The sequence below is a fragment of the Zeus faber genome (genome assembly GCF_960531495.2).
Source record: "Zeus faber genome assembly, chromosome: 17".
Taxonomy (NCBI): Eukaryota; Metazoa; Chordata; class Actinopteri; order Zeiformes; family Zeidae; genus Zeus; species Zeus faber.
The window spans coordinates 21,544,362-21,555,933 of NC_137204.1; the positions used below are offsets into that span (position 1 = coordinate 21,544,362).

Here is an 11,572-nt window from a genome sequence, read left to right on the forward strand (position 1 = left end):
AAAGATGAAATTCATAGATGGAACATTTTTCGAAATTCTGCTAAATTATTGCCAAGTTTTCCTTTGATGACTTGTGCATGTTTTAGAGTGTTCCTCAATATGTATCTGTAAATGTAATATTCAGTATTATATACACATTTCAAGTGGATGATGGGGAAAGCGGCTGGTGGCCATGCAGGAGACAGTAACATGGAGTGTCACTATATAGCAGCTGGAAGTGGAACTCAAGCCAGCTTACTAAATGTGGGGTGACACTCGGTAGTGGGTGGGGGGGATCATTCTGGGACATCTCAATCTGGTGGAGCGCCTTCCACCCATAAACATCCATCCCCACCCTGCCGCACCCTCCACCTCTTTACCCCCCTCAGTGCAGCCCGTGGCCCGCGTTGCAGCCGAGCCGCCGGCTGATCAGCTGTATAACGGCGGTTGACCATCCATACCATGAAAACCGTCAAAGCCAGCAAACGTATCATTCTGTTGAACATTTAAATGTCCACGTCTTCGTTTCATTTTCTGCTTTACGGGAGTTGACTCCTTCTATCCACATCCCCCCTTCGTCAGGGTTCAGACGGCCTCCTCGCCCTCCTCACCCGTCGTTCACCCTTTCCTCCCCTCCGCTGGCCCCCGGGTCTATCTATCTATCTGCCCCTGGACTGACTCCTCATTATCACATGAATAAAACAGGCACGGACCCGCCGACACGCCAACAGAAGGCTGCGGATTTGCAATTCAAACTTATGATTCGCCCCCCTCCCCATATAACTGAAAGTGTCAGCACTATGATTGAGGACATGTGCAGAGAGGGCGTTGTACTGTTAAATAGAAATATAACATTATGCATTAAGAAAAATGCATGCAAAACAAATATATATGTCATTGTTGTATTTTTAGACTTTTAGATTTTCAAAAAAAAATAAATCACATATTTACTCTTCCGCCCGCTTATTTTATTATTTGATTTGATTTGATTTGATTTGATTTGATTTGATTTTCACTTTATGGGACTTTGCGTTGGCTTCCGCATACGTCACGTCCGTTCCAGCCGCGAGTTCTTTCGAAATTTGACAACAACATGGCGGCGCCCGTCGCTCTGCACCTGCAGTTTGGGTAGGCGTTCTGACATGCGTGCGTTGTGGTGCACTATTGGCATCTACATGTCGTTAGTGCCACTTCCCTCGAATGATCCAAATAATTTTAAATGCGTGCCACGGTGTATGCTGTAGTTTATGACAGTTTGGTTAGTGTTAGTGTTAGTGCTAGTTGCTAGCATGTTGGCAATAGCATCCTGTCACTTGTCAAGGAAGGCGCGCTGAGGATGCCGATGGGCTTCTGAATGGAGGAAGAAATGACATTGAATGTTTTCCCTTATTCTTACAATGATGTTGTTTTTTTTTTTTCCGTTGTCCGTTCAGTCAGACCCTCATCTCCTACTTCGTGCAATGAATTCTGCCCTTCTAAATCGGTTTGTAGCGTAATGTCGTCTCAGAATAAAGGCTGTCATTGCCTGCCCGTTCTCTCCGTCACTGAAACTTTGAGGCGTGGAATATAAGAAAAGTGGACACCATTAAAAAAAAAAAAAAAAAAACACACAAAAAAAAAAATAAACAACCTGTGGCCCTCAATTGTAGCTGCTTTTAAAAGATAATAAAAATATAAAAGAAAACTCCACAGATTAAAACCATCCCTCTTTCTTTGAATATACCCCACATGTTCCACCAACACATTAGTGTATCAAGGCATAGTGTCTGTGCAGAATGTGTGTCTTGCTTCTGATTGCCATTAAATTTCTAGTTTGAAAGGTACTGCATTCAGCAAAAAGCACACCGATGCTCCAATGATTAGCACACTTGTACATTAGGAAAAAGCAAAAAAAAAAGTGATACAAGTAGATTTTGTGTAAGTTAAAAGTTCTAATAGTTAATAGTCTTAATGTGTCTTTGTGTATTGATTCTATGACTAGGGGAGGGGCTGAGCTCCTCTTTGATGGCATTAAGGAACACCACGTGACCCTTCCAAGCCAATCGGAACCCTGTAAGTGTAACCTGTCACCTACCTTTACACATTTTACACTCGTTCTCTTTCTATGGCTTGAGACACAAAAACCTTATGCCTGCATGCTCCTCTCTGCTGGCCCTCTCAGATTGGCAGTAGTTGCTAGTTGACCAAACTGCACTTTCACTTTACAGTTAAACAGATATGACCTGTAAAGTTAATGGCTATCTACTCACAAGACCATTTAGGTTTTTGATGTGCGTTGGCATGAATGGCATCACATGTATGGTCAAAATATTCATCAAATTCTGTCATTTTGCTAAATTGTGTATCCTACACAGTATCTTCTTTATTTCTTTTTTTGGGCTATTTCTCAGATTTTCAGCTGAATATTTTTGGTGTGAACAAATGTGCTGCATCCACTTTTTTGTTTTCCTCTTTCTGCTTCCCATCAATCGCTTTCCTTCTCCTGTCCTCTTTTGGCCCTCCTCCTCTCCACTCCCCGTTCCTCTTCACTGATGCCATGTCCATCCCTTGACTCTTATATTCTATTTATTGCCACTATACTCTTTCTGATTGTTTTCATCTCTCACTCCTTCTGCTCCCCTTTCCCCCGCTGTCTTAGGGGCTCCCTAGACCCGCTGTCATTTCTCTCTCACTTATTCTCTCTGGCTGCTCTTTCACTTGTAAATGCTACTCACTGATGATGCACTGATGTGATAGGGTTATTCACTACCGTCGTCCTACCTCCAAGGGAGACTCGCACATAAGGGGGTGGTTCTAATAGCAATGTGGTTAAAGTCACTTTCCCGACGAATCATTTGGAACAATTTAGCAGGCAACTGCATCCTTCTCTCAGCTCATACAGTTCCTTATTAGAAAATGGATTTAGAAGTTAGAGAAGTTAGTCAATATAATGTCGATATTGTGATGAGACTGGGTATTGTCTGGCACTTTTGCTTATCGTAATATGGTTTCAGGTTACTAAAATAAATGAATGCAATTTTCTGAACGTCATAGACCAGTTCTAGCTGTCCAGATGGCTTATCATTGTACAGTATCTCACATATTTCTTTAATGTAAATATCTTACGAAGGCGCCAATAGTCATCCGCAAAATATTGTCATATTATCAATAAATCTGTCTAAAATAATGTAATAATTGATTTTTATAAATAACGCCCAGCCGTAATGTAGTCTTCTAGTTGGTGGACAGTCAGAGCGCCAGCCATTTACTTCTGGACTTCAGCCCTGGATTTCAGAAATATGGCGGAGCGGTAACAAGGGAAAGCAAAGCAAAAGAGTGATGGGAAAAATTTTAAATTGAATATTTCTTTGTCATTGTGTGTGGGTGTGTGAGAGATCGGGAGAGAATGAGAGGTTTGGTTCTATGGCATTTTGTGAAACAAAGGGTGTTCATCCATGGCGCTGATGTTACCAGGACGACCAAAAGACAAAAGTTGACCAGAGCAGAGAATGTCAACCATGTATGACCTTGGTGCACCAACTGACCCAAGAGGGGGAGCGAGAGAAAGACAAAGCATTAACCCCACGGACTGAACAGTTATCTGGAAGTTCACAATTTAAACTTTTTACACGGCCACCTCAGATCTGAACGCTGTTTGCCAATTATTATCAGAATCAGAATCAGAATCAGAAATACTTTAATAATCCCAGGGAGAAATTACTTTCGTTACAAACTCCAATCTACATACAACATATTTACATACAACATGTTAACATACAACATATAATAATTATTAAGAAACATATTTATATATAAATAAATATATAAACATATCTATATACACATGGTAAAGGTAAAATGTACAGTTAAAAATGTGCACCGTTATGTTTGCCAATTATTATAATATCTCTCATAAGTTCTAAAGCACTACCTGTGATTTACACTCACTTGTGTGTGTGTGTGGGGGGAGGGGGAGTGATTGCGGGGGAGAGAGAGAAGGGAGGTATGGGGAAGAGAGAGTGAGGGAGGGGGAGAGAGAGAGAAGGGGGGTTGGGGAAGAGAGTGTGAGGGAGGGAGGGAGGGAGGGAGGGGAGAGAGAGAGAATGTGGGTGTATGGAAGGCAGATATAATTGGTTCTGAATCCTTCCTATTTCTCTTTGACCTCGGTTGGTGATTGATGACCCTCAACTGAAAGTGGGTGGAGACCCGCTGATCACCAACGCGCACACACTGCAATCTAAGGATTTTGTAGTTGCCCTTATATCAGTAAAAAAAAAAGAAGAAAGATAGATCGCTTCCCTCCCCACATGACCAGAGGAGCCGTCATAATGACACGAAGACAGGGGAAAGAAAGGGAAAGCCAAACAACAAAACTTGCGCACAAAAGAAAAGTGCGTACTATTTTAAATCGCCGTCAACATGGCTCCCATTTTTTCCCCCCCCTCTGTGCTCCACCCCTCCCGCGCGACGCGCCTATCCCAAGATGCATCAGGAGCCGGTGACGCATTTTCTTTCTTTCTGTTTGTTTGTTCTCTCGGTTTTTCCTCCCGATCCAAACGGCGATCCGTCTTACGTCTTTCAGCCGCGCATATCTCCTTCCCCGGGTGCTTCCGTCCGTCTAGATTTCCAATCAGACAATGTAAATGTCCCTTTATTTTTTATATTTTATTTTTTTGTTCTTTTTTAGAAACTGACCAAAAGCGCGTCATTTTAGTGCAGACCACTGAGATTACATTAAATACATTTTATGGATCTCGGTGTGGCATTATACACAACAGAGAACTGAGACAGCTGTAAAAAAAAAAAAGCGTCTCAGCTCTTATGTGACGAAGGCTGATGAAGGTTCTAATTCAGAGTGGGGCTGGTATTGAGCGACGGCAATTTACAAGAGGGGGGTGGGGGGCACGAGGCAACGGCGGGCAGGAGAGGTTGAGGAGAAGACGGCAGATTTTATGAGAGAGCGAGAGATAAACAGAATGAAAGAGGGAGAGATTACGTGGACAAGGTAAAAGAGCAAATTAAAAAAAGTAAATGGAGTGGTGGATGGAGGAGAGCGGGGAAGGTTAATGGAGGAGAAAAATACCAATATTGAAAGGCAGAGAGAACAGAAAAAGAAAGTCACCACAAAGAAGGAGTTATGACTGCTGTAGTGATTGGTTCTGTTTTTAGCTCCGCCAAGGTGCAGGTCAATATTCACTGCTGCGTGTGTGTGTGTGTGTGTGTGTGTGTGTGTGTGTGTGTGTGTGTGTGTGTGTGTGCACGCGTGCTCGTGTTTGTGCACAGTTGTTGCAGGGGGGATGCATTTGTCTTGTTTTATGTGGGGTGGTGGGGGATAGGTGGGGAGGGCCAGAAACCAGGGAAAACCAGGACCATCATTATACTGCCAAACAGCACTTCAATTAACCTGAGCGTCATGTGCATGGACACACACCCACACTGGGCTTCAGCGATATAAAAAAAATAAATAAATAAAAGAATCCCTGCTTACTGTATTTTTATTAACAATAGCGATATACAATATCATTATTTTATTGTCCGTGGCTTACCCGCACACACACAATCCATTGCAACCACAGTCAAGTCGTCTACATTTTGCAGAACAGCCAGGCGGGCAATTCTGTGTGTCTGTTTTATTTTTGGTGAGGGGAAAGTGTACAGGGTACTACAGGGTCCAATGTTCACAAGATAAAAATAAAAATGTTTAAGCTGTGTGTGTGCATGTTTGTGTTTACCAATTCACATTCCGACTTATTATCCTTTTGAGATGAACACCGAATGTGCACCTTCCCTGAAAATTCCAATTGAAAAACACTTAATCGTACTACGATTTCTGTAACCCACGTATTGAAAATACAAAACGTTGCTCTAAATACAAACCCTTTCATACAAAATATTCCGTAGTCTATTTCACCTGCAGTGTGGGGGGGATAAAACCCTCATATGCGACACGCGCAATCTCCTCCTGTGGTGTTCCTATGTTACGTGTTCTCGCGGTTGCGCCTGCTGCAGCTGGTTTATTTCTTTCTTTTATCCGCCGGGTTCCTCCCAGGTATAAGCACGGGGAGCACTGCGGGCTTTCTGTCGTATTAATGCGATATCAGCGAAGCCTCTGATCTAGTTAAACTCCTCAGACGAGTGCCGGTCCCCATGCAGCGGCTCTCAGCTTCCCTCTCATTTTCACCTGAGAATGACTCACTGTTTCACTCTCGCCCTCCGAATCTGTGTCCGTCTCTTTTCTCTGTATTCTCTCTCTCTCTCTCTCTCTCTCTCTCTCTCTCTCTCTCTCTCTCTCTCTCTCTCTCTCTCTCTCTCTCTCTCTCTCTCTCTCTCTCTCTCTCTCTCTCTCTCTCTCTCTCTCTCTCTCTCTCTCACACACACACACAGACACACACAAACACACACACACACACACACACACACTCTATCTCACCCTCTCTGGCTCCATTGCCCTTTTCTGTAGCACCTCGTCGGCTATTTTCTGTAACGCTTTCTACCTTGCTGTTGGAGGAGGATGATACTGTTGATGGTGTGTGTGTGTGTGTGTGTGTGTGTGTGTGTGTGTGTGTGTGTGTGTGTGTGTGTGTGTGTGTGTGTGTGTGTGTGTGTGTGTGTGTGTGTGTGTGTGTGTGTGTGTGTGTGCGCGCGTGTGCGTGTGTGCGCGTGCGTGCTTGCGAGATAAAGAGAGATGGTGAGTGAGTGCCCCGTCAGGCAGCAATCTCACTCCGCCCTTTGCTCCGGCGGCCGTTCCTTAGCCCCCCCCCCCGGTGCGCCCCGCCAGTAGACGACGAAGAAATTAAGGCGAATCCATGAAAAATGATGAAAAACATTTATTTAAAATATGCTGACGAAGCTGTTCCCCTCAAATGAATCCCGCCCACACGGCTTCGCACGCACCTAAATACACCTGTACACAAATACGAAGATATGATCGGTCAGTACATACAATCACCTGCCTCCAAGAGTGCAACTGTATTCCAGTTCACGTTGATGTATTTATTCCAGATATGTTTTTGTTTGTTCGAACCCTCATCCTAAACACGTGAATGCAGCTCTCTTCAGTAAACATGCGCGGAGACGTACACACTTAAAAGTACTCTAGTTTCGGTGTTTAAACATTGCCCTTATATGTATATTCATCTTTAACCGTTTAGCAGGGATTTGTCTCCTAATGCCTCTCACGGCGACCGCCTTTGTGAGCGTCTCCCTCTCTGAGCGAGGCTCGACCCATTGTTGAAACAAGGTCAATTTAATTGTTCGGGGGGTCAGACTCATAGAAAATTCATGCAATGTTTGTACCTCGGCGCATGGTGAAATGCGCCGCCTTCGGTGTTTGAACTGACCGATGAAAATTGAAGGTTTGTATTTTTGCATTTCATCTTTGTGTTTGAATGAAATCGCAGTCTAGTATTTTTTCACATATATTACCGGGTTTGGGTAGGAGTATCGTTGTATTAAGGAGTCTTGTTGAAACTAAGCAGTGATGCTGCTGAAATGTCTTCTCTTCAATATTTACATGTACATAAATATATATTTATATGTAGGCTATACCATTTTGTATATAAAATGATGTAGCCTACATATAACCATTATTTGCATGTAAATGAAAATAACTTTGAATTGATTTTTATTCAAGTCAGCTGCGCGCGCGCGCGTGTGTGTGTGTGTGTGTGTGTGTGTGTGTGTGTGTGTGTGTGTGTGTGTGTGTGTGTGTGTGTGTGTGTGTGTGTGTGTGTGTGTGTGTGTGTGTGTGTCTGTCTGTGTGTGTCTGTCTGTGTGCATGTAGGTGTGTCCATGTGGGTGTGTGTATCTGTCTGTGCATGTGGGTGTGTGTGTATATGTGTGTTTGAGCTACATACGCACAAATACACATACTCTCTGCCTGCATGTGCGCGCGTGTGTGTGTTCTTGATTTATTTATTTATTTCATCTCCAATATATTTCTCTCTCACCGAGGTGAACAATATCGCTCTCGACTGTTCGATACAACTGACATCAGCCCATCCCCCCTGTCCCCCGTCTCCCCCAAACGTCCTCGCCAACCCCCCCCCGATCTCACACACACACACACACACACACACACACACACACACATATTAATACACGCCGCCCCGTCCCGCCTGGTGCCTCTGTCGCGTCACATCGACCGGGGGACTGGAACGGCGCACCTTGACCCTTCACCCCTGACCTCTGACCCCCGTTGTCTGTCTGCGTGCGCTGTGTGCTAGGGGACGTGAAGCAGCTGCTGGTCTGGATTCGGCAGAACCTGCTGAAGGAGCGGCCCGAACTCTTTGTTCAGGGAGACACCGTGTGAGTGCGCCGGTGTCAAGTGCAAACACGCACGCACACACACACACACACACACACACACACACACACACACACACGCACACACACACTATATTGTTAAAAGTCTTGTGTACTGATGCTTTTCTCGTAAGCGAAGTACAGTAAGTGCGTTTTTTCAGTAGTAGTGGAATTAACTGCACTTCAAAGTCGTCATGCGCAAAGCCTTCAATAACAACAACAGTAACATCTATTGTTGTTTATATTTGTTTTTGGTTTTTTTTATTACACACACACACACACACACACACACACACACACACACACACACACACACACACACATAGACACACACAAGGATGGTCTACATTTTTTTCTTCAAACACCGTTCCTGATTTCGTACCATGTTACCATTTCATAACTAATTAAATATATTTTGTTTTTTTCTTCCAAACCTTTTGAATAAGCAGGCTAAATAAAACAGACGGACCTAAATAAAATATAAAATACAGTCTTGTGGTTGGATTGTATGTATGTATATATATATATGTTATTATTATTATTTTTTTTCACGGGATAAATAAAGTACTATCGCGCGCTCCTTTGTGTTATTCTTCATTGCTTTTGAAGTAATGTCTAAATGTAACACAGTGTAACAATGTGTGTTCCACTGTGTGACAAGCGCTGTTACGGTGTTTGTTTAACGGTGAGTTACGTTGTGTAACGTTGTGTGTGTCTGTTGGTCTGGGAATGGGAGCTGGCTGGATTTTATAGCTGCCTTTATAGAAGACTATTTATAGCTGCACCTGACCAATGAACGGAGGAAAAGCTGGGCCACCTATAAACAGCATAGATTAGGGGTGTATGCATGCGTGCCGCACGCACTGCTCTCCTTGTCTCAACCATTCTGATGAAAGAAAATAATAATGTTAAAGAGCGGCGTGCGTGTGTGTGTGTGTGTGTGTGTGTGTGTGTGTGTGTGTGTGTGTGTGTGTGTGTGTGTGTGTGTGCGCGTGTGCGTGTGTGTGTGCGCGCGCAATTATTGTTTGTCATAAGATAACATAACACTTTATTTATCCCCCGGGGTGATTCATGTGGGTGTACGTGTGCTTGTGCTTGCACTTCCTCGCAGAGCTCCATCGTATATTCCCCTGAATGCTGACGTCATAAAACACCCTGAACCGCAGGAGTGGGGAAATTTTTCGCCGCCGCTTCCCCGTCGCCGTCGCCTCCTCTGACCTCTGTCTCCGTCAGAGAAATACACAACCCGCAATAATCGAAAACACACAGATAGAGCCCGCCCTGCGGAAGCCCACGGCTGCAGATACCTGCCCGTACCCTCCCCCAGCCCCAGCTGGGCTCACACCCCTTCATGTGAAACGGATGCTCCTGTTGGTCCCTTATTTGATATCAGACATTTTTAAATTAAGAAATTAAAAAATGACCTTGCATCCCTGGTGTTTACATAGTTTAGGGAGAATAATGTGTTTATTTTGTGTTATTGTAGTATTGTTAAAGAGACGGCTCTGTGCTTAGTGAAAGTGGTCGTTAGGATTCTGTCTTCCTTTTATTGACATTTGCCCTCGTATTGTGGCCTTTTACAGCCTATAGACCCAACAGGGAGTGGAATTAGACCTCTGCTCAACGTCTGTGTCTGAGCCCATGAAAACCCACATCCATTCATTATGTCTGTCTCGTGCAAAAAAAAACATTATATTAATAATTTATACGGGCTTCAATAGAAATAAGAATTTCGTTTAGAAAAAATATAGATGTATAAAAAAAAATTGTCTGGACTGTATATGATGCAGTTTTCTTAGACTGAATGTCTTAACATATTTTTTGTTCTTATTTTTATGTTTGTTTACATTTCTGCTCATTTCAAGGGCATCATTAAGAAGTGTAACCTGTATTAAGAACAAAAAAAATCTTGAATAACAATAATTAAAAACAATGCATGCAAATGTTCCACTATAATTCTCATATTTACTCTAACGGAAATGTTTTTCCTCCGTGTATTTTTTTATTTTACAAGATATTTTTTTTGTTGTTAAAGATCAGCCTTACCCTCTCGTTTTTTTTTTGTATTATTCGTGTATTTTTGGGCTTGTGTATTCTCTCGTGGAGGATCTGCGATTCTGTTTGTGCGCGTGGTTACATTCTTGCTGTGTGTTCATGTACGTGCATATACCTTTTCATCCTTATATTGTGTAGTCTATGTTTTCCATATGAAAGTTATGAATATTATGTAACTGTGGGTAATTGTGCCGCCCCACAGGAGGCCTGGGATCCTGGTGCTCATCAATGACGCAGACTGGGAACTTATGGTGAGGAACAGGAGTGGGGTTTGTGGTCGGATGGTGTGAGGGAGGCCATGTTTGTGACAGTTGGGGGTGTCTGTTTTTTAATCTCTTTATTTAAAGACGCCCAAAAAAAACAAACGCATTTGCACTTTTGAATACCTGTGGTTTCACAGAGTACACACACACTCACCCACACAGAAGCAGTAATGATGTCGTAGAAAAGCATAAACAGAGGATAAACACACACACACACACACTTTTTTTGTTTGTTTACAGATTTTTTTTTTTTCCCTCTCGTTGGTATTATTTGTGGTATTTTATGAGGTTGTGTTCTGGTCTGCAGGGAGAGTTGGAATACCAGCTTCAAGACCAAGACAATGTTGTGTTCATTTCCACTCTTCACGGAGGTTAGGGGGACACAGAGGAGGAACCTGCCACCCACAGATCCACACACACAACCTTCCCCCAACCTCCAAACGCTCAAACCTCAAGACGAGGTCACCCTTATCAAGGACTTGGATTGGTTCACATTCTGGGTTTTGTTTTTCCTACTTTTTTTTTGGTGGGGGGGGGGGGGGGGGGTTACATTTGTTTAACAGGAATATAAATCAAAAGGCAGAGATGTTTACGACAAAGGAATACATAAAGAAACAAAGACACTTAAATGTGTGGACTCCTGCGTTCAGCCCAACTGGCCCTCCACCAATCCTCCGCATGAACCCAAACCTTCAAGCTCCACCCTGGAAGTGCCTGGAGGCCACGCTGTGTGGTGCTGAAGTTGTGCTGGGCAGCTTTCCACAGTCAGTGTGCACAGACCAGTGACTCCCACCTCCCCCACTCTGCCAGACCATAACTGTTAAAGTAGATATCTTTGGATTTTTATTTTTATTTTTTTTTAATTGTCATTCAGATTAAATTGGAAAAGATAACAAAATAAAGTTATTTCCATTCCAGTTGCATTTTAGATATTTATTTCTGTGTTCTGTTCTGCTCCGCTCTCTTGTAGGTTCCATAGCCCTGACAGCTAT

At 43.3% G+C, this 11,572-nt stretch overlaps 1 protein-coding gene across 2 annotated transcripts in view; it reads left to right on the plus strand.

The window, feature by feature from the left end:
- Positions 1-1,066: 1,066 nt before the first annotated feature.
- urm1 (ubiquitin related modifier 1) overlaps positions 1,067-11,572 on the plus strand; it is a 96,054-nt gene continuing 85,548 nt past the window's right edge. The window contains exons 1-5 of one of the 2 annotated variants that reach the window (XR_013844610.1): positions 1,067-1,107; positions 1,961-2,031; positions 8,184-8,265; positions 10,520-10,568; positions 10,888-11,445. Coding sequence is in view for 1 of the 2 variants with exons in the window: in XM_080017796.1 (XP_079873922.1) it covers positions 1,073-1,107; positions 1,961-2,031; positions 8,184-8,265; positions 10,520-10,568; positions 10,888-10,956 (306 nt within the window). In the remaining variant the exon portion in view is untranslated. Of the gene's footprint in view, positions 1,108-1,960; positions 2,032-8,183; positions 8,266-10,519; positions 10,569-10,887; positions 11,504-11,572 lie in introns of those variants that run through there. The other variant, XM_080017796.1, reaches the window with a different exon arrangement.